Raw genomic sequence first — 21,774 nt, 5'->3', positions numbered from 1 at the left:
TCACAGATCACATCACCTTGGTAAGGTAGTTTTGAAATAACATGTGCAAGTGTATTTTAGCTAGTCATACTTTCACCAGAGTGGACATAATCCTTTCACTTTTATCTAGAGATGAGCTTCTCATTAAGGAATGCAATGGTCAGGTTACTACATCTTTTATAAATAATTGGATTGTCATTGGAGGGAATGTATTACCCAACAAAGGTCATTAAGTGAATAACTATGCTAGATGAATGTAGGAGTTGTGGGAGCTCCTTCTGATCCTGACTTGATAAGGTTGTAGTTGGGGTAGTTTTTTAAGTAGGCTTTTTTTTAAACAATAAAATTATAGAAGCTGGTGATAATGTTGCCATTTCTTTTTCCTACTTGAAGATATGAAGCATTTTCACACTCTTTCCATTTCCTTTTACCAGGAAATTTGGTATTTTTTTTTTCCTAGTTATTTCTGGTTCTGTTGCCTACTTTTCATATTGGATTTCCAGCATTACACTTCAAAGTATTTACTAGCAATGTTCTTCAACAAAGAGTAATTGTCTAATTTATTCTTCTTATATTTAAATGTAGCAAAATTGATGCTTACTATTCGGCGCTGCTTGAATGCATGCATCCAGAAAGCAATGAAAGAGAGTCTTCATGATAGTGATGATGATGATGGTGAAAGTGAAAAGGAGAATACAAGTGTAAGAAAGTCCACTTTATAAGTTCTGGTAACTTTTTTTCTGTGGTGCTTAGTTTGAGACATAGGCAGTTAACGAGGGGACAGTAATCTGAAGGAAAGCACTTGGGCATCTGTGGAATTAGAAGGGGAGAAGTGTCATTATGGTGTTTTCATGCCCTGCAGTAGCAGACATTTGGTGAAGGAGCTAGAATAAAAAGAAATATGAAGCATATTTTAAATGAATGCTTCCCTAATTCAAGTACTAATTATAAATTGGATTGATTCTGCAAACAAAATATTTAAAAAATTAATGTCGCAAGATGACTCAAGTTATATGGAGAGAGTAAGAATGAATTGTTGAGTTCACATTCTACAACAAACTCAATGCCTTTGTGAAATGAATAGAGGGATTTTAAGGGGTATTTTGAAACCTTATTTTAACCTGAATTTATATGTGGGAATGTAATAGGTAATATCATCCAAGTGTTTGTATTTCAGGTGTTGAATAATATGTTGTCAATAAACGACGTGGCCACCATGGTGAGTTTATTGGAGATTACTGTAATTCTCTGGAGAAGTATTCAGAAAGCACTAGATCACAACGAAGAGGCCAAAGAGTACACTATCAGAAAATTTGCTTCTGTACTTCCTGAATATTTTAAAGTGTTTAAGGTAAAGAAAGCCTAGATTTTCCTGTAAGCGCTTCGCATTTTCTTCAGATGCTTTCATGTGTTATGTCTTTTAGCTGTGTTCATGGCAGTAAGTATTCTTTCTCATTGTTGCTATAAACCATAAGCAATAGCAAGTTTCCTGGAATTCCAAAATGGATAAAAGCTCTTCTACAATTGCAGTATCTGACTGATGAATTGTTATCTAAATAGTCAGCTCAGAAATACTTCTGCAGTAAATTGTTCTCCTTGTAATGTTTTTACAGGATTCCATTCTTTTGAATGTTTTTGGAACTTTTGGAAATCAGTAACCAAAAATATGCCATTGCAGAATAAATACTCAGTGTAGATGAGAGTCCACGTGGTCTTTCACCTGTTTTTCCCAAACTCCTCTACCACCACCGCTTCCTATTGTGATCCAGCTGCTGGAACAGGCAGCTGGAGCAGCTGAGGCTCCTTTTTCACCTTCTTGTGTTTGGTTTCTGCCAATTTGATTCTACTCTCTAATGATTTTTGGATGCACTTATCTATTGTTTGGTATTGATGTAACAATTAAAATCAGTTACTTTCAGTCTCCTTGATCTTTTTAATTGTTCTAGTGCTATTCCTCAGGATGCTATCTTTTGACAGTGGTTAGTAGTATCTTCTGCATCCTGTAGTGCATTGAGAAGGATTATCTACTGGACATTTCTTTTTTTGTTTATGACTTTTATGCTGAAGTACACTGAATTATGCCAGCTGTTATATTTAACAACATTCAGGTTTGCTTTAGATAATCAGGGAGTGGAAAGCAATTCATTGCTACATAGTATTCTGCAGCACAGATATAGCAAATGCTCTCTTTACCCTGAAAATATTTGGAAGTTGTCAAAGACATTCCAAACGTGTTTTGGTAGAGGATGTACCGTCCCTCCTGAAAGGTTCTGGTGTGCAGACAAGATAACCAGCTTTAGCAAGCAACCTCTTTGACTTTGATATTCTTACAGTGAGTAAGCAGCTTGGATCTAAAAAGACCTGTCATTAGAGGCTTAGTTTTTAAAAGACTACAGATTGAAGCAGTGTGTCTCTTTCCTGCAAAGCTACAAATACGTTTTCGAATGTACTTTAAAAAATCATCTTTAAAAAGTTTTAGCTCTCCAAATGTCTAAGTAGGTAATAATTTCATTTGAATGTATTCATGAAGCTTGGACTATATAGTATAGCATACTATTTTTGAAGAGCCTTTCACTTAGATTGTTTTCTATATAATCTGAGTGAGACTGTGTCATGGTCTAGACCTTGTGTGTTTTAACAACTTGTAATGCATTTTACATTACCGTTGTTAAGGAAGCACGCTTTCCTTTACAGTGTTTTTTTAAATATCTGATGGGAATGAATATTCATTTAAGGCTAAGAGGACTTAGATGGTGTCGTGATTGTGCAATTAAATATTAGCCTCTACTAGAGAAAATGGAAGCTAGAGCTGTTATTTCTTTTGCAATGGTTATTAAGCTAATGGTGCCATAATTATCCATGGTAGTTGTTCTGACAGTTTGTCAGAAAGCTGAATGATAAGATAATTGATAATTGACCTCTGAGAATAGCAATCAGAAGTTTCAGATTGCAATCCACGTGTTGTTATGAGCTTCTTTCAGTTCCATTTCTAGTGAAAAAGGGAAATCCTTAATTTGAGATAATGTAATCATACTTTACTTTTTTTTTTATCCCAGGATGAGCGTTGTGTGACTCCATTGGTTATTCTGGCATCCTTTATGCCCCCTGCTGCTGTTCCTACATTCAGGTACTATTTTTAAATCCAAAATAAGAATGACAAGAAATCTCTTGTTGACTGTATTTGTTAATTTTTCACAACTCAACATATTAAATGCCCATTTGGATAAAATTATCCACTAAACAAAAAAAGAAAAAGTTAGTAAAATCTGTGAGGTGTAAATATGCCTTTGAGCCATTAGTGAATCTTTTTTTTGGTATTATACTGATTGGTTTTCTTTGAATTATTCCTGCACTAATGGAGGTAAAGCTAATGCATCTCATTTGTTTGTTTTCTTTTAAGCTATGGTGTGATCTCCAGACTGAGAAATATTGACAATGGAGCTGACCAAAGCAGATATTCAACCCTGATAGACTGCATGTGTCGCTGGGGTCAAGTGGGACACATTATGGAATTAGCCTGTGATTGGCTGTCTGAAGTGCTAACCCCCAAAAAGGTGGGCATATGCATATGTCAAAGAATTCAGGAATTGCTAGATTACATAAAGACATCATGCTTTTTTTTTTTTTAACAGAAGAAGCTGCTTTAATGCCATATTATTCTGCTTTGAAACTAGTTGTAAAGTAAGATACTAACAGTTTTGTACTGTCTTTGTGCTTTCTTCTCATTTAGAATATTAAAACAACCGAACGACGAGTACGTATCCATGTAACACAAGAATCGAAGCCAGAATTAGCAATTGATTACATTGAATATTTATTGACTCATCCTTTTAATCGTCATTGCCTACTCTCTGTTCCTAAAAAGAAACTGAAGAAGCTTTTGAAAATTCTCAGTGCGGCAAAGGTAGTATACTCTTTACCACAAACAATGCTTATAAAAGAGTGCTTAACATCATAGACTGCCCGAGTTACATTACAGACCTGCAAGAATAAGTAAATAAGATTCAGGATCCCTTTTTCCCCCTCCATAAAAAGGTTATCCTTTATATTTGTACTTCAAATAAATATTCTGAACTAGAAGTATACTAGTTCAGAGTTGTTTGTAGATGGCAGATTTTAACCAGCATTGTTATTTTTAGGTGTTTCAAAATTGTTGTGATCTAGTGTTGAGCATTTCTAAGGGACTTGAATTTTGGAATGTGTGTGTAAGGAATAATCTGAAAATCAGTTGCAAAATGAGAGTAATTGAAAGTAAGCATGTTGGGTTTGTAGTTTTGGGGTTTTTTTTAGGTTTGTTTTTTTGGGAGGTTTGGTGGTTTGGTATTTTTAAAATCTTTTGTTTAAAACTGCTGAGAAAAGACATATTTGAAAAGATTTTCTGGAAAATATAAATGTAAACCTTGGTGTTTCAGGAGGTTCTTGACTCAATTCTGAAAGCAGCTGATGCAGATTGTGGTAGCTGCAGTCAAGCAACCAGCCTAAGAGCCTTCAGCCTCTTTTGCAGGTTGAGTGTTCATCTTCAGAACAAGGTATGGTTCTACCTTTTCAGTATAAGCTGGGATTACATCTGACAGCAAAAGGAAATCCCAGAAGAATTGGAAAGACCAATGATAAACTCCTGATATTTTTTTTTTCCAGTTTTCTGAAGAAGGAGAAGATTACCTCTCTCTTCTGAAGGAGACAGGTGCTTGGATAGAAAGTCAAGTTGTGCCTTTTATACTAGCAAGCAATCAAGAGGATGGCATTCCAAACCACAGTAATGTTTCTGAATTAATTATCCAGGTTAGAGGTCTCTTATAATGTAAATCCAACTCTGCCAATCTGAAAAGCCGTATGCGTAGCAATTGTATACTGGCAAGGGTAGCACACTGGAGTTTTTGGAGCAAGTGAATGGGAGATGAAAATGCTCACACAAGAGATTTCTAGCACAGCAAGGAATGTAACCTGGCTCTCCCAAATTTTAGGTTTCTAACAAGTAATTCTTATCTTCAGTCTCTTATCCCTCATATTAAATAACGGTAATGTTTATACTGTTTTATGTTCATACTGTTTTATTAAAAGTGCATTAACATAAAGTTAAGATTGTCACTGAATCTGAGTTCTGAAAAGAAGAAAATTAGTTGCTGAAAACAAGGATATAGTTACGTGCTTCGTTAGCGCTTAATAGCCTGTTCTTCTGTAGCATGGAAGGTTCTGGAAACAACCTAGAATCACTGCAGCTGCATTCATTGTGTTGAATAGCACAATAGATGACTTAGAGGACCAGGAAGATGGTGTCATTATGAGAGAGGATTTACACCTAATCATGTTTGCTTGCTTGCTTCCTTCCTTCCTTTCTTGCCTTCCTGCTTACCCAAAAGAAATATGTAAAATTATACCTTGAGGAGTTCAGTGTGCTTTGTTCTAGAGCTGAGTCCCACAGAACGTATCTTTGAAAGTCAGCAGAGAAGGAAGGGTATGATTTACCTGGGAATTTAATAATAACATCAGTCTTGTAGTAAATCCTGCTGCTGCAGCCAAATCACTTTTTGAAAAGCATAAAGAAATAGTAAACTCAAATAAGTGTTGTACTTGTTCCTGGTACAGGTTTCTTGTGTGTTTTACGTGGTATTGTCTCTCTTCTATCTGAGTGAAAAATTTAGTATACGTATCATAACTCCTTTATGGCTATTTTTCAAAAGTTTGGAGGCACAGAACTCAACCTTATAGAAAGACAAAATACAAAATAGGGAATCTTTACCAGCATTACCAGGATGTTTGCGATAAGTTTCCTAAGCTTGAATACATAATGGAAATGCAAATGTATTGATAAGCAATAAGATAGGCAGTTTTCACCTTTAAACCCATCTGGTACGTTAATTGACTAGCCAATAATGAAACACAACAACCTTTACTAGTAGATCTTAATGTCTATTTCCATCATTATTTCCAGAGAAGAAACTGAGGTGTAAAGACTGATGTGACTTGTCTGGAAGTCAAGAAGAGAATCCAGGCCTTTTGCATCTCTTGTAATAAACCACACGCTTGCTAAGCAGCTCCTATTTGCTTCTCACTTTGTATACTGTTTTTTTATAGGAATGAGGTATTGGTTGTGCTTTTTAATTGTTTGGAGTATGTATTTGGTGGCAATGCTGCCATTAAAAGTGGACCTAGCTATTTGCTTCTCACTTTGTATACTGTTTTTTTATAGGAATGAGGTATTGGTTGTGCTTTTTAATTGTTTGGAGTGTGTATTTGGTAGCAATGCTGCCATTAAAAGTGCCTACTTTGTCTCAAAATATCCATATAATATACAATAATTACAATTGCTTCTTTAATACTGTTGTATGTGAGTGGGGACCAGGGCGTCTCTTCTTTTTCCACTTACATTTCTCTATCACTTTTCCTGCAACATATCCCAGTCTTCCCAATTCACCCTTCCTTCAAGCATGGTCTGTAACTCAATTTTGCAGTTGCTGTTTTGGGCAGGGATTCGCTGGGGGGCTGTTCTCTCTAGGCCACTGGTTTGTTGAGTGGGGATGACAGGCCCTTTGACACAAACCCTAGTGTTGTCACTGATGGTGTCCCTTACCCCTTATCTTCATTTGCCCTTCACAAAAAGCATTTGATTATATGAAATGGGTGGTTTTTAGCTAGTTTTGAATTGTCTTCTATTACATTCTTGTGACACAGTACTTAACCCAAGGTGGATTTTAGCACTGAGCCATGGGTCCTTTCAGATTTTGGTCAAGGGTAAGAGCTGGACTTTAGTTGCAGTCAGTGTCCTTGAACAACCCAGCTCACGTATACATAGACTGGTTAAAAATTCTCTACTCTGTCTATACATTAGTATTAGAATCTATTTAGTATGTAACGTGTGTGTTTGTCTGTAAGGAAAAGCTCTTTTTGTATGTTCTTTTTAATTTTGCTATTCAAGATAGAGAGAGGTGTCATATTCTGCCTTGGTAAATGTTAAGTATCAATGCCTCTGAGCCTGAGTAAAAAAAAGGTCGAGGATTTACTGCCTTTTGAGAAAATTTTACTGGAGGAAAGGGCATTGGAAGCGTTTGGAAAACTGTTTGGAAACTCCTGCTTTTCAAAAATTGCAAACTGAGTAACTCCAAGTAGATGCACCAGCTTTCAGGGCAGCTTGGCTAAGGTTATGTAGTTTTATTATTTTTAGGTTTTACTGAACAGTTGCTTTATGTAAACTTTGTTTCTCATATGCTTCTGCATCTCTTTTCTAGGCCTACCTGACGGTGTGTAAAGATGTCATCATGGTTGGCCTTGGCGATCTCGCGTTTCAAGCACGGCTGTTAGATATGGCCCTTTCAGTTGTACAAACAGGTGCAGTGTCTCATTCCAACATCAACATCTCCATACACACTTAGCTGACTTATATCAGCAGAACTGTTGCTTTTAGCATTTTGGAGTCTGGTTCTCAAAAAATAGTGTTTACAGCTTATGCTAGCTAGTACCAATAATATGGGGAAAAAGATATATATATACACATATATATATATATAAAATACCAGATGACCTTTAAAGGTCCCTTCCAACCCAAGCTATTCAGTGATTAGGTCAGGAGTCACAGCAGCATTTCAAACTGAAAACAAGCAGAGAACCAACCCAGAACAATGTCACTGTTGATAACTAGTGTTTCTTCCTTGTTCTTAGATTCCAGTTATTACTGTATAATTCAGGGTTTTTTATATATAGAAGGTGGTTTTAAATATATATACAAAGTGATAGATGTATATTCATGTATATATATATATTTATATATCAGTATGTCTTAAGAGACAGCATTGTAGCCCTATTTAAATTCGGCTCACGTACAACAGAATTAGAGCTCAATTCCTAAAGAATCTACAATTTTAATCCCTATATTTCAAGAGTTGGAAGGAACGCTGGATTTATACTTAAAATATTGATTGAACTGTATGAAAAGTTCAGCTAAAGATGCTCAGAATTAAATATATTGTCTACACTTGTAAACTATAGCTATTTATGGTATATAACTGAGTTTCATTCTAAGCTTGTACCTGAAGAATGTCTCATTACAATTTTTCTATGGTGATATTTATCTCTTTTGCTAGAGAGAGGTGGCTTTTGTGCTCCAATGTTACTGTATATCCTAAAAGAAATTATTGAAGCTTCTTTAATTGGGAATGCTGAGACAGATGAAGTGGCAAATCTCTTCCATGCTGTACAGACCGTCTTCCAGAAAGTTTTAGAATGCATGGCACGGAGACTCAAGAGACAGCAGGAAGAAGGGATTCAGGTATCGTATTACACTTGAAATAGCTCCCTAATGTGTAGATGAGTCCATATTTTTTATGCAAATGTGTTAGACACTTTGAGGTTATTATTATTTAAGTCAACAGCTGATTAAATTTTCGGTTAAGTTTTCCAAATTTCCTTGTTACCAATGGGGTTTTTTAATCCGTTCTTTTTCTTGTCATGACAGAAAAAATAGTAATTTGGAGAACAATACATTTTGTGATTGATGATCCTGAACTACCCTTGTACTCATAGGTGATTACTCATATCTGCAATTAAACGAGCTTGCTCAATCCAGAGCAAAGACTTCGATTATGTATACATTATGATCTTGGGAGGGAGGAGAAATTGTTGTTCTTTTATTTATTTATTTTGGCCTAAATTATATCAGCTTCAAAATATGTATGATGTCCTAGAGTTCTTCAAAACATCGTGTCTTCACAGAAAAGTTAGCTTGTATTTTCTAACAGAGACTAGATAGTAATGAGATGGGTGGATCACTCTGGAAAATGTGATGGTCTGCTTTTCTGGACTTCTGAAAAACATTTTGGTTCTTTTTTTGTTACAACTGTTGTTTAGTTTATTTCTCCCAAATTTATGAGTAGACTTCCCAAGCATGTGTCTGATTCTCTTTCTCATCCCAGGTGACTAGAATTCCTCAATAGCTTGCAAGGTGTGATCTTCACAGAGAAGCTTGCTGAAATATTTCAATTGCACTCAAGCAATCTGAAAAAAATGATCTGTTTTTCTTTGGTTTTAGTTGGTTCACTTGATTCAAATGCCTTTGGGAGAATTCATACATGCAGTCCAGTGCTGGCATTCATCGTGCCCAGCAGTTCACCAAGGTGTACTCTCTACTCTCCTGGCAGCAATAGTCGCAGAGATAAATTATGTGCTACAGAAGGTAAAGTTAATGCTGACTTTTTACATCTACTGCCTTTTAAACATTTTGTTGGAACAATAGAACTGTGTTCAGAAAGGGTGATCTTTGTACTCCAGGTCAAGATTTTGTGTGTGTGTTGGCATGGAACAAACAGGAAGTTTTATTTTCCATCATTTATGAATACAGCCATGTAAGAACAGACTTGTCCTGATACCTAGTATCTGATATCTGCCTCTGACAGAAGAATATAGAAATTAGGCAGTGTTGGAGAAGAATGACGTGGTATTTGAGATGTTTGCTCCATGTGTATTTGTACTGGGTCTGCCTGAGAAGGAGTTAACTTTCTTCACAGGGGTCTCTACAGTGCTGGGGTTCGATATTGTGGCTAAAACACAGCTGAGGGCACAGCAGTTAGTTTAGGCTGTCGCTGAACAGAGCGTGCAGAGGGTCAAGGCTTTCTCTCTTCCCTTCTTCCCTGCCCTAAAAAATTAAGCAGGTGGGCAACAGCTGAGACCATTGACCCAAACTGACCAAGGGCATATTCCGTACCATATGATGTCATGCTCAGCTGTAAAAGCTCAGGCAAAGGAGGAGGAAGAGCAATTGTTCTAAACCCACCTCACTTCGTCTCACCCAGCATTAGCAAGCCACTGATCTCTGACAGGTTCCAGCTACCTATCCTTGGAACTGTCCCAAAAGGCTCCGTAATCCCGTTCCAAAGCAGGCCAGTGTCCTGCTTGACACTGGTCACTTATGCATTCTCTGCTTCAATACAGACCCATTTCTCATACCATACCTGGTTTTGATTCCTCAGTTTTTTTGCCTAGAGGGTTTCCAAATATCTGATCTGAGTTCCTCTGGAATGTAAAGAAAGAAGCTCTAAGATTGAAAACAATATATAGGCAGAGGTTATTGTTTTGCTAAAAGTCCAAGAAACCATTACTGTCCTTGAAGAAGGGTAACACGCCCAGTGCGTGTTCCTAATGCATGTTGTGTTAGGAGCAAATATGGCCAGTAAGGCAGGAAGCTTTGAGAGCTAACCAGGAAGAGCAGAGGTTCTTTAGAAGAGCCTGTACTTTTTTCTGCCAGGTAAGGCAGAAATGGAGCAATAAAAAGTTGCCAGAAAATACTGAGTACAACAGAGCTGCCTCTAAGATTCAGCATTATGGAAGGAACCGAATGCAGCAGAGTAAAAGTTTATGGTTTTGAATGAGACTGCAGCTTCATACTCCTAGATCATGAATGTTCATTGCAGTGTGTCATCTCAGCTGGGGTTTTCCCTGCCCCAAGGTTATAGTACTAGTAAATTAAAATTCAGTTCTGACTAAATATTTGCCAGAACTTGATACCAGAAAGAACTGACGCAAGGAATTGGGAAATCACTGTCACCCAAGTTACTTTTAGAAATTGTGTCTGCACACCTAAACAAAAAGGATACTCATTGGTGTTTAGTAGGCTGTGCCTTTATAAACAGTGACCAACAATGTAGTTAAATGAGACTTCTGTTCAGAACAAATGTGGAGAATATTTGTCTTGGTACAAATGCTGTTTATTTGGTTTAGTTTTAGCCTTTCTAATTTAAATTTGTTTTGTTTACCTGGACACAACACAATTGGATTAAGGTTTTTCAAAGAACACATGTGAATGTTTCTTCTAAGTATTTAAGGATAGGTCTCAGTGTAATTATTCAAATATAGATTTGCTTCCATGATTTCTACATACATATATTCCTTGATCTCCAACACTTGTTGACCTTTTTCTTTTTCAGGCTCCCAGTGAGAAAGACTTAACGATCCCAAAGACTATTTCAGAACTTCCTCCTCTTTCAAGCAGTATAATGGCCATAATTATGAAGTCAGTTAATGTTGTCAGGTAAATATTTCTACATTTATTTGTCCAAGGTTGTTGCCAATATGTTATCAATAACGTTTTAATTTCTAAATTCAAATAAGTTTTGAGGAACTAGATGCTTACTAAATTTGTCTGTACTACTTCATAATCTCTTTATCTTGGCATGTTGCTTGTAGGTATTGATTGAGGGGGTTGGTTCCATTTTTTAAATGCTTCTAAGAGTGCTTCTTATTTACAAGACTGTCCATTGAAATCTGTAATCCTATATCTTGGCTTGCTTCTTTCATAAGATACTTATAAACATTAGTCCCTATAACGCAGAGGTATTTAGATGAGGTAAAATATTAACCAGAAATAGCATTAATCCTGTAATTGAACGTCTGCAATGAGGTGACAAATGCACTATAGCTGTATTAAAATCACAAAAGTGTCTGAGTCCTAAAAGCCTCCAAAAGTGGGGTTACATAATTATTTTTTTTAATACTTAAACTGTTTGGGGTTTTATTTGCTATGTTTAGTGGGTACATTGAATATTTTCTAAAATGGTCAGAAGTGAATTCCATTATCGCTCATTGCTTAATTTGCTCATATTCAGTTTTTATTTACATGACTATACACAACTGAATTATTTTGCATGATCAAGGGGTTAACCTGTATTCCTTAGAAGTCCGATCATTCTCCATCACTTATGACAACTAACTCCTATTCTTAACTTCCTCATCTGATGGGCATTGAATATTCCTGTCTCTTCTGTCATGGGATTTTATTTTTTTTTTTTCTTCTCAATCCATCTCTAGTTCTAGTCGAACTTGCAAAACAAAGAACTCCAGAGAGTCCAGCAATAGGTTTCCTATTCCAAATTCTGTTCTTGTGTGAGGCAACAGCTGGCCATTGAGTTACTCTCTTTTAGTGAAACACAATTATTTTACACACCTACTGAAAAGAGATGCAGAAATTCAATTTATTCCTCTGAAATTTTTCCTTATTGTGGTCAAGAAGAATCTTGATTGGATTCTTGATGGAGAAAACTGCTACTTTGGACCACATTGTTTCCACAAGTACTTTGATAAATATGTATCTGTCTTCTACTGTTTATCTTTTGGTGCAAAGAAGATTTAAGTCAGGAGATAATTTACATCTGGTTCCACTGGTTCTTGGAGACTGAGATTACTCTTAAGGTTGTTTTCTTTTATTAATCTGTATTGATAGGTCATAATTGGAGTCCAGTAGTAAATAATTCAATGTCTCAGGAATTATCAACTTTCCACACCAATGCAAATGTCAAAGCCCTTGACATTACAGAATCTGATGTGAACTTCTGTTCTGGGAACACACAATCATCTCACACCAGGTTCTGCAGCATCTATTATCTTTTCAGTTACTAATTAGTCTCTAGCACTGAATTTCAGTCCCCACACCAGTGATGATACTGAGTGACTTGGCAATATGAGGCCAATTGTGTGACTATCCTTTCCTTTAGTAGGGAATTATCTGTATAGGAACCAATTACTTCTCTCTTTAACTTTTATATGTGTTTGTAAATAGCTTATTGTTCTGTTCTGTTTCACCTGCAGGCTCAGGTGACCCTTGTTGAGAGGCAGGTGGGGAAAGGCAGCTGCATTGAGTCTGCAGGGAGTCTTATTACAGGTTAATAAAATTAGTCTTCCTTAATGGGACTAAAGAGCGATCTACTGACCTAAACAGTGACAGCAATAAAGATCAGAACTCAGATCAGAATATTATCAGTAAGCAATTTAAGAGCAATATGAAATGGAATTGATACTTTGTCAGATTAATCCACAATGAAATTGTAAAACTAATGCAATGCATGAGCGACTTCATCATAATTATTTCAGAACCTAAAGAGGTTTCATTGTTCTCAGCTCTTTGAACAATACTTCTCTACGAGACTCCTTCACTGAATCACTGGTGGAGGTTGGTTCTTTTCTTAACTACATCTTTCATTTTGATACCTTAGCACAATAAAAGCCTGAAGAGGAATTAAAGTTGGAACCGGGTATTTATGGCACTCAGTTTTGGTAACAGATAATAACAATAGCAAAGGTATTTTGAAATATTTTAGGGAAAGTCTACTGCTCTCAGTTTTGCCCTTTAGTTCTTCAGAGAGCATTTAGGTTTGTGCTTTGAGGAGTATGAGGATTACAGATCTTGTCCAACTTCTGCTTTATCCCTCTTGTTCTTTTATTCTTCTCTGGTTTTGTGAATTGCTTCTGAGTTACATTTGTTGTTTTTACTATAAACACTATAATGGCCAATTCGTGGTTTCATTCTGTGGTATTGCCTTATTCCATATTGCAGTTTACTTTGGTTGCTAGATCTCTTTCTTGACTCCCTTGTTGCATTTTTTTTAATATATGTCCCAAAACCTCTCTAAAGTTTGCTGGTAATACTGTCATCTCTTGCTAAAAGTGAGTCTCTTAAGATACATATAGAGTTAATATCTATCTCAGACTTTACAATGAACAGTTATTTTGATTCTATTAGTCTGTCCATACTTTAAATATCTAAAATGTAGTTTGGAAGTGTTTTGGGGCTATATTTAGTTATAAATGTTCTTTAGTGTTTTGTAATTGGAAACCCATCTATTTTAATTTTTAGGAGATAACTCATTTTAGAGCAAAGTGTTAATTAAACTCTAGTTTCTAATCAGACTAGAAGTAGTAATAGTTTTAAGGGCGTGAGTAGTTACTAACAAACCACTGGAGTCATAATATATTCTTGTAAACTTCAGTAGAAATTGAAGTTAGAGAATTAAATACAAATTACATGAGTTAGATTCCCGAAGAACCAGTAGTTTCTTCACAGATGGACTTTCCCCAAATAGTCCATGAGCTCTTCATTTCTCTTAACAGCTACTTGTTCTGTGTACAACCTCCTCTATTTTCTTTGCACGCAATTTACCATTCTGCCAACTCAAGATGTTCTCAGACCCAGAAGCAGCACCTTGTCTTCAATTACCCAGTAACGACTGCTTTGTCCTGCAGGGTGTCTGAGAGGCTGTGGTAGCAGTGTGGCATAATCACAAACTTGTGTTCAGTTCTATTTTGAAAGAAACATTATTTAAAATGTATTTTTCCTTTATTTTTTTCCTTAGATCATTTTTAAATGAATTAATGGAATGTATTCTCTCAGAAGAAATTGAAGGGATTTTTAGTCTCACAGCTAGTGTTTGCATTGTGATTATAATTAAAGGTCAGTCAAACCATTTTTGCCTATTTTTTTCCTTTCTTTTTTTTTAATGTACTACATTTTGAAAGGAGTTCTTATACAATTCAAGAGGCACTTTTCCTTACACTGTTAAGTTACCATTTTTCTACAGGATTTAAGGTTACATCACTTGTAAATCATGTTGTTAACCCTTGGACTTTCAATCTTTGTATAACGAGTTTAAAAACACAACTGTTCTAACTCATAGGGTTCATCTCTATATTATGATTGGCTGAAATACACAGTAATTAACCCAGGACAGTGAAAATCTAATTTAATATCTAATCTTTTGTTAAAAAAATCTTTTATGTTAAAAAATATTTGATTAAAATCTGCAGGGTTTGGTTTTTTTTTGATAAATCATTTTTTTTGTCCAACTTTTCAACGTAATCTTATTTCAAATAGGTAAGCACAAAACTTCCCTTCTGAAGGATATTGCACCTGCCATTCAAAGGACCCTGCTGACGTGCAAGGATGCTGCCGCGGGAGAAGCTGGCAGCACCGAAAGGTAAATGTGTTGTGGGAAATGAACAGTAACCTCTCCTGCTCCCTCTGCACTCATTGCCTCTGCTTTGTGTTTGCTTAATACAGTTAGAGCCTGGGGAAGGACTGCAAGGTTTGCAGTAGTGGGTAAAAAAATTGTGAGGTACTGGGCGCAGCATGGTATTAAATTTCCTGCCCATACATTTGCTGTGATTACAATCTTTCTATATTTAGTTGGGTTTTTTGCATTTAATTTGAATGTGTTAGGACTTGATCCTGTATATAGCAGGATTCAGTTCTGAAATTCAGTTCTGGTAGCAGCAGGTGCAGAACAAAGCATTATTACTAGATTTTTCTCTCTAATTTTGGTATTAGGCATATTAATCCATACCTACGCAGATAGTAAAAATTTAACTGCATATGACTGACTGTAAGACCTTCCCACAGGGGATTTTATTTTGCTCTTTTTTGCAATTTCAGTGTTGTATGTAGTTGACTTTTAGATTTTTGGGGATAAGTTTCTTGAAAGTGATTGACTACACTTTATATGCAATCATTTATTTCAGACCTGCCAAAGATAGCATCGTGGTAAATGCTTTAAGTGCCTAAAACTTGCTTAAGTCTAAAAATTTGTTAACATTTGATTTCTGCCTAATTATTGAACTGACCATGGAATTAGAAAACACACAAAGTAGGCATTAAAAAGCACAATCATAGAATATGAAGAAAACAGACAATAATTGTGGACATTCATCTAAAAATACTGAGAAAATTATTAATGCTCCACAGGGTCTGAACATGGAAAAGCCCTTGCCATCTTTAATTCTTCAAATTGATGATCCTTACTATTCAGTCAAACAATGGGTGTAGAATAGGTACTTGATTTTTACATTAAAAAATGAGACATAAAAAATACCCCACTTTATTTGGGGTCATTGCATGGCTCTGCAGTCCCGAGGACACTTCCACAGCATGTTCTTCTGCTGGATCACCAGCTTGAGGCATGTTGTTTCTGGCGTTGGAATGACTGGACATAAACCTTTGGAGGCTGTGCTGTGACTGAATTGGTGTCACTGATTTAAAGCCAATACTAAAGTTATGAGATGCTACTGTATGAAAAATCAGTTTGTCAAGGAGGCCACATGGACTACATCCCTTTCCTACTTCAAATACTTAGAGTTTGCACTTGAGTTGTATCAAGAAGCCCAACAGCTACACTGAGTGCTGCGACAGTGGTAGAACTTTTAGAGGGCTGTACAGTAAATATCCATTTGGAATTGGTTCAGAAGTGCAGAAGGTAAATTGGATTTTTCTGTGAAAAAAAAAAAAAGCCTGATATTCAGAAAAATACAGTAGAGTAGCTGTGTTGTTGCTAAGAAAATGTGCATCATTCATTTAAATCTGCTATTATATCAGAGCCAAAATAGTATTATGTAACTCTCTTTTAAGAGATACGTAAACTTAAGAACTAAACCAGAAAGTTTTATGATACATAGGAGCCACCAGTTACATACTATTGAAAATGAGATTTATTGAAAAAACAAAAGAAGGGGAAAAAAACCCCAACAAAACCAGTGCACCCTTCACTTCATTTGCTGTCTGACATAGTAAATTTCTGTTTTCTATTTTCCTGTCAAGACTTTGAGATGTTTCCATAGAGGACATTGTGCTTAAGTAACATAAAATTGATAAAGAACTGAAAAATATCCTATTAAAAAAAAAAAAATCACTACATAATTGAACTTCTAAAACTCAGAGTGACTCTGCTTCCTGGGTAGATTGTTTTAATTAGTTGCTCAGCTGCAACAAATTTCTTTTGGTTGGGGCTTAGCTTAGAAACAAAATTAAACAAAAAAAACAAATTATTTTTTTTGCCATTAAATCATTTAACATTGGGTTGCCAAGTGTTCTACTAGAATATTTTTAAAAACAGTAATAATGATCTGGAAAATAAAGGTGAACAGCAGAGTATCATGATTCAGTTGTGCACTTCTTTTAATTAAGACAGTAGAAAAGGCTGAGAAATTAAGGCAGATCTTAACATGATTAAATAAATAGGCCCATTAAAATGAGTAATTGCTGCAACTTGAGTGCACCACTGACTATAAATTTCAGTAAGAACACAGGTAATTGCTTTATGGATCCATATGATCATCTCTGCCCAATGAACAGGGACAGATCAGCCTGGAAGCTGGGGCAGATGAAGACCATAAGATGTTGCACAGTGTTTTAATTTCATGATATATGAATATGCCTTCATATAACACAAACCTGAGGGACAGCTGCAGATAAAATTAAAAGATTCGGAATATGAACATGATGATGCAAAGTATTTTTAACAAGAATCAGAATTGCAATATGTTAACAAAATTCAGAAGGTATCACATGGATTTGCAGAATTTGGGAGGATTCATATTTGAACAGGCAAGTTGGGCTTTTTTTTTTCCTCTCTCTCCTAAAGGATAACAGAATTCATTCTGAAAAAAGGTCAGGAGGAAGTTCTTCAATGACCAGGTTTTGCTTCACTCATTTAAAGTGTATTTGTGCTTTCTCAGACAGAATATTGGACCAAGCTGGGCCTCTCGTGTCTTCTGATGTGCCATTTGTGGTGCTGTGCTACTAGACTGTTAATGTATAACTAATCTGTGATTATATACAGTCAGAAATGTGCCCTCTTGTTTGTAAATTATTTTATCATCCTACTCTGTTTACCAAACCCCAAAATTTTAGGTATGGCGTGATGCAAGCTAGGTCTCTGGTCATTACTTGGAGTACAGTCACACTGTGTTGCACTGATGCATCCTAAAATATATTACTGTTTTTTTAACTCGTACTTAATAGTAGTATTACTTCTTGCTTCTGAATGTGTTGTCTCATCATAACTCCTTGAGGGATTATTTTATTTAATATCCAGGTATGCCAGGAAACAGTGACGTTCTTTAATTTCCCTAGAGACTTGGCATTCTGTGCCAGCATCTTAAATTTAGACTTAAAGTAATCTGTTACATATTAGCAAAGAAAGAAACGAGTAAAAATGCTGTCTGGAGTAGTAATTAAACTGCTGCCCTTAAACAAGGAATGGTTGCACTAATTCAGAAGCAAAACTTTTCATTGTAATTTAGTCTTCCCTCTTCAGCTGAGTGAGCGGTTTAAGATGGCCCTGCGGGTCTATTATTTTAAAAATGCTGTTCAGTGCACTTAAAAATTCTGGGCAACGTGTTGTATATTGAGAGAGTTTCCTCAGGAGTAATGGCAACACACATTTGTTTAGTTTATAAAATGCAAATATTTATGCCTAGCAAAACAAAATGTGAATAAAGCTGTCGATGCAGTGATTTGGAGGCTAGAGAAAAATGTTCCATCTCTATAAAGCGAAATGTGCTATAGAGTAATACCTTTTACTTAATATTTAGTATTTACTTTAATTAGCATTTTGATGTATGAGTATTAGAATTTAACTTTAGCTAATGGCTGCAATGAAAGATATTTCTTTAGTGCTATCATTTAGCCAGCTTCACAAACTCTTCATTGCACTCTCATTCAGTCTATAAATAATGGTTCTTGAATTGTTTTGTAATAAAACTGATTATGATTTGTCTGCCACATCTGAAAGTTCTCTAGGAAGGTACTGGGTAAAACTGACTTCAGTTTGCCTGTCTGGGGAGTCGGACGGTTATTCTGGATGATGGCTTCCTGCCCTATAAAATTTATGCAAAATAACATCGTGTCTAAAACCACAGTACTCAACTAATCATGCTGATTTTATAGTAGACTACTAAGTAATAGTAGCTTACTGTGACAGCTGAGTTCCAGCATGGCTTAGAGGATACAGCGTTAGAAAGAGGAGCACGTGGCAGGGCCGTGGCCATCTCAGTTGAGGGAGCCCTTAAGTCCAACACACTGCCATGGAAGTCCAGAGCCACAGCTTGTATTTCAGGTCTTGGTGTCTCATGATGAATGCCCGAACTCCTCGTGGTTAATGACTGACCTTGCTTATTTGAGGCAGCCACTCCGTATTTCTATCATTTCTATAATGATAGAAATACGGAGGAAAAAAAACGGTTGAGAAATACAGGTAGCAGAATCTTTTACAAAAGTAACATGAAGGATAAAGTTTATGATGGTTAACGGTGAAATAATGTTTTGACAGAAGACCAAAATGCCCGTTTTTGTGTTTTGATGATATTTTACAGCAGTGTTAGAAGAAGTTGTATGCAACTACAAAGGGTAGATGAGTGACTACGTCAGGGAATGGAAGAAAATAAAAAGGCCCTGCCAAAGGGAAATTTCAGAGCTGAACTTTGAGATTGTTTCTGGAGTAATTTGAGACGAGAGGGGGTCAGAAGGGGACTGGGGGATGTACGTGCAGCTGAAGCAGGCTCCCTCTAAGGGTAAGAGAGAAGGCTCAGGCCTGGAAAAAAAATATGCCAGAGGTGAGGAGAAAAATTATGAAGACTGAAGAATGAGAGAGTAAAGGAAGGAAATAGAAGAATGAAAAATAGCCCTAGTATGAATTCACGGTAAAGGATTTGACTATTTATGTTTGAAAAAAGAGTAAAAATGCTCTGAAGAAAATGAGTGGGTTCTTTAAATAGATGATGAAATATTAGAAAGTGGGCCTGAATTGACATAGTAATTTAAAGAGGCTTGCTGTAGATTATGCTATAGCTAGAGATGATCAGCAGAAAAATGGAAAAGTTGAAAGAAAAGAACCCAGCAATTTTTAAAGTAATTTGTAAAGGCATATTTAAGACTTAACCTAATAGGGAATAACTTGTCAAAGAAATCATGGAGTAGCTGTACTCTGAGAATCAAATAGTCGAGGATTGATTTAGCATTTAGCATATCTAATCCTGTTATGCATTGGTTTATGTCATTTCAGAATCCTGTATGAATCATGTCTGAAAATTTTGGATGACTTTTTGAATCTTTGACCACGTGGAAGCTTTTGTCATGAAAATTAAAGGAAGGAAGATGTATTGTTTTTTAAAAAATATTATCTTGTAAAATTATCAATAGCTAAAGTTTGTTTTCTGTTATTCTGTACATTTAACAGGGACAAATGTATGAAAGTGTATATAAAAATCATGTAATAGTAAAGATTCTTTCAAATAGCTGTAAAGACGTTATTCTGTATAAAAATATATTTTTGGGGGGTATAAAATCAATATATTTGTTTTTATAAAACAAATAATAATTGTATCGTATATACTTTGAAGTAGCACATAACCTCAGTTCCTGGGAAGACTATAAAGCCTGTTCCTTGAGGTTATGGAAATGAATTTCTTTTCAAGACACATGAAGGGCTATATGTTGATTGAGAGTAGCCATCATGAATTCAGCAGAGGCAAACTCTGCAACTAATCTCATTTCCCTCCCTTTTGTGGAAGAAGAGGGAGCAGAGAACGTCATGTTTCCTGTCATCAGCAGAGACTTGCACATGGGCTTATAGTGTCCTCACAGCCAAATGGAGAGAGGTGGACAGGAAATGGACTTGAACCATCAGACTTGAAGAATAATGATGCTACACCACCACGTTGAAAGCCGGTTACTAGTGGTGCTCCTCAGGGCAGCTACTGCTGCCAGTATTATTTAATATTTTTATTAAAAGCTTGAGCAATGGAATGAAATGCAGTCTCAGTCTGTTGGTAGATGACACCAACTTGGGAGCAATGTATGATACATTGAGGGATAGAGTGGCCCCATTCAAGGGGATCCTGACAAGCTGGACTTAAGGATCAACAAATCCCATGATGTTCCACAAAGACCTGTGCTTTTCTACCTGCAGTGGACTAATCCTGTGTAGCAACATAAACAAGTGCAAAAGGATGATTTTGTTGCTGTCTTCACCTGCCTGAATGAGGATTAAGAAAAGCTTTTCTTAGAGGTACACGTGAAGAGAATGTGAGACAACGGAGACAACTCAGAATGAGAGAAATTCGTGTTGGACATAAGAAAAAAATTTTCATTGTAAGAGTGAATTGAAACTGGAAATGGAAGAGGAAGAGGCTGCTCAGGCTGTGGAACATCCCTCCTTGGAGATGTGCAGAACTTGACTGACAAGGCCCTGACCATCATCTCATAATTTTGAAGCTGGCCCTGCTTGAGTTGAGGATTAGAGCAGGTTATCTCCTCAGCTTCCTCCCAACTTGAATATTGATGTCATACAGTGAGAAGTGTCCTGGTGGGGAAGTGCCCATGTTATTGCACATAGATGTGATTAAAACGTAAGTCAAATTGTTTTATATTAACCTATTTTTATAAAGTAATACTAATAATGCAGATATGTAAACCACTTATTTAATTTTGTTAATGCAACCAGATGCTCTCCTAGGACTAGAATGCTGACTGTAGAATGTTATTTTGCCTTAACTGAGACATCTGTACATTAGATGTTTAAGCTCATGGTGGGGTCTAACCCCAGCCAACAACAGAGCACCACACAGCCGCTCCCCGGTGGGATGGGAAAGAATTGTGAGGGTAAACATGAGAAAGAAACTTGTGGGTTGAGATAAAACCAGTTTAATAATTAAAAAGAAATAATTTTTAAAAATTGTACAGAAACAAAAAAAAATATTAGCAGAGAGACAGGAAAATAAATCCAAACTATAGCCCCATAGTGGCTACTATGGAGAAATTTTACTCTACCCCAGCCAAAGCCAGCACAGCCCATAATGCTGCATTTTTGTCTGTTTCAGAAGGAGATCTGACGGGAATCCCCAGAAAATGATTCAGCCCCAGAGTAGAAGTAGCATTCAGTGACCAGCTTAGACCTGGAGAGCTAACGCTTAGTTACCTGCAATTATGTGTCTGTGCAAATGGCTTACTGAGGTCTCCAGTGTCACTGAGTGGCACTGAAATGGAAATTAATAAATTCAGCCAAATTAAGACAGACTCCTTGTTCTTGATTAAGGTTTGTGCACGGTGCCATACTCCCATCTACCTAAGGTACACCAGCATCTACTAGGCTGGTTTTCTTTCTGTGCTAAGAGAGCATAAGATTGTTTTTTTCTAATATCCACTCTGTCCAGTGCACTGAGCCACTTTCATCCTGTTTTGCATCGCGTTCATACTTGACCTTAGTGTGT

At 36.3% G+C, this 21,774-nt stretch overlaps 1 protein-coding gene across 3 annotated transcripts in view; it reads left to right on the top strand.

Annotated features, from left to right (window-relative positions):
* NCAPG2 (non-SMC condensin II complex subunit G2) overlaps positions 1 to 21,570 on the top strand; it is a 45,318-nt gene extending 23,748 nt beyond the window's left edge. For 2 of the 3 annotated variants that reach the window (XM_014944849.1, XM_014944850.1), the window contains exons 15-28: positions 565 to 680; positions 1,157 to 1,330; positions 3,036 to 3,106; positions 3,380 to 3,533; positions 3,710 to 3,883; positions 4,392 to 4,508; positions 4,618 to 4,761; positions 7,206 to 7,305; positions 8,058 to 8,242; positions 9,002 to 9,145; positions 10,893 to 10,996; positions 14,091 to 14,188; positions 14,609 to 14,711; positions 19,569 to 21,570. In XM_014944849.1, coding sequence (XP_014800335.1) covers positions 565 to 680; positions 1,157 to 1,330; positions 3,036 to 3,106; positions 3,380 to 3,533; positions 3,710 to 3,883; positions 4,392 to 4,508; positions 4,618 to 4,761; positions 7,206 to 7,305; positions 8,058 to 8,242; positions 9,002 to 9,145; positions 10,893 to 10,996; positions 14,091 to 14,188; positions 14,609 to 14,711; positions 19,569 to 19,620 — 1,736 coding nt within the window. In that variant the 3' untranslated portion in view covers positions 19,621 to 21,570. The remainder of the gene's footprint in view (positions 1 to 564; positions 681 to 1,156; positions 1,331 to 3,035; positions 3,107 to 3,379; positions 3,534 to 3,709; positions 3,884 to 4,391; positions 4,509 to 4,617; positions 4,762 to 7,205; positions 7,306 to 8,057; positions 8,243 to 9,001; positions 9,146 to 10,892; positions 10,997 to 14,090; positions 14,189 to 14,608; positions 14,712 to 19,568) is intronic. The other variant, XM_014944853.1, reaches the window with a different exon arrangement.
* Positions 21,571 to 21,774: the final 204 nt, after the last annotated feature.

Source organism: Calidris pugnax, unplaced genomic scaffold (assembly GCF_001431845.1).
Source record: "Calidris pugnax isolate Ruff unplaced genomic scaffold, ASM143184v1 scaffold54, whole genome shotgun sequence".
In the NCBI taxonomy this organism is placed as follows: Eukaryota; Metazoa; Chordata; class Aves; order Charadriiformes; family Scolopacidae; genus Calidris; species Calidris pugnax.
Note: the sequence above shows the minus strand (reverse complement) of the source record. Positions and strands in the feature narration are given on the sequence as shown.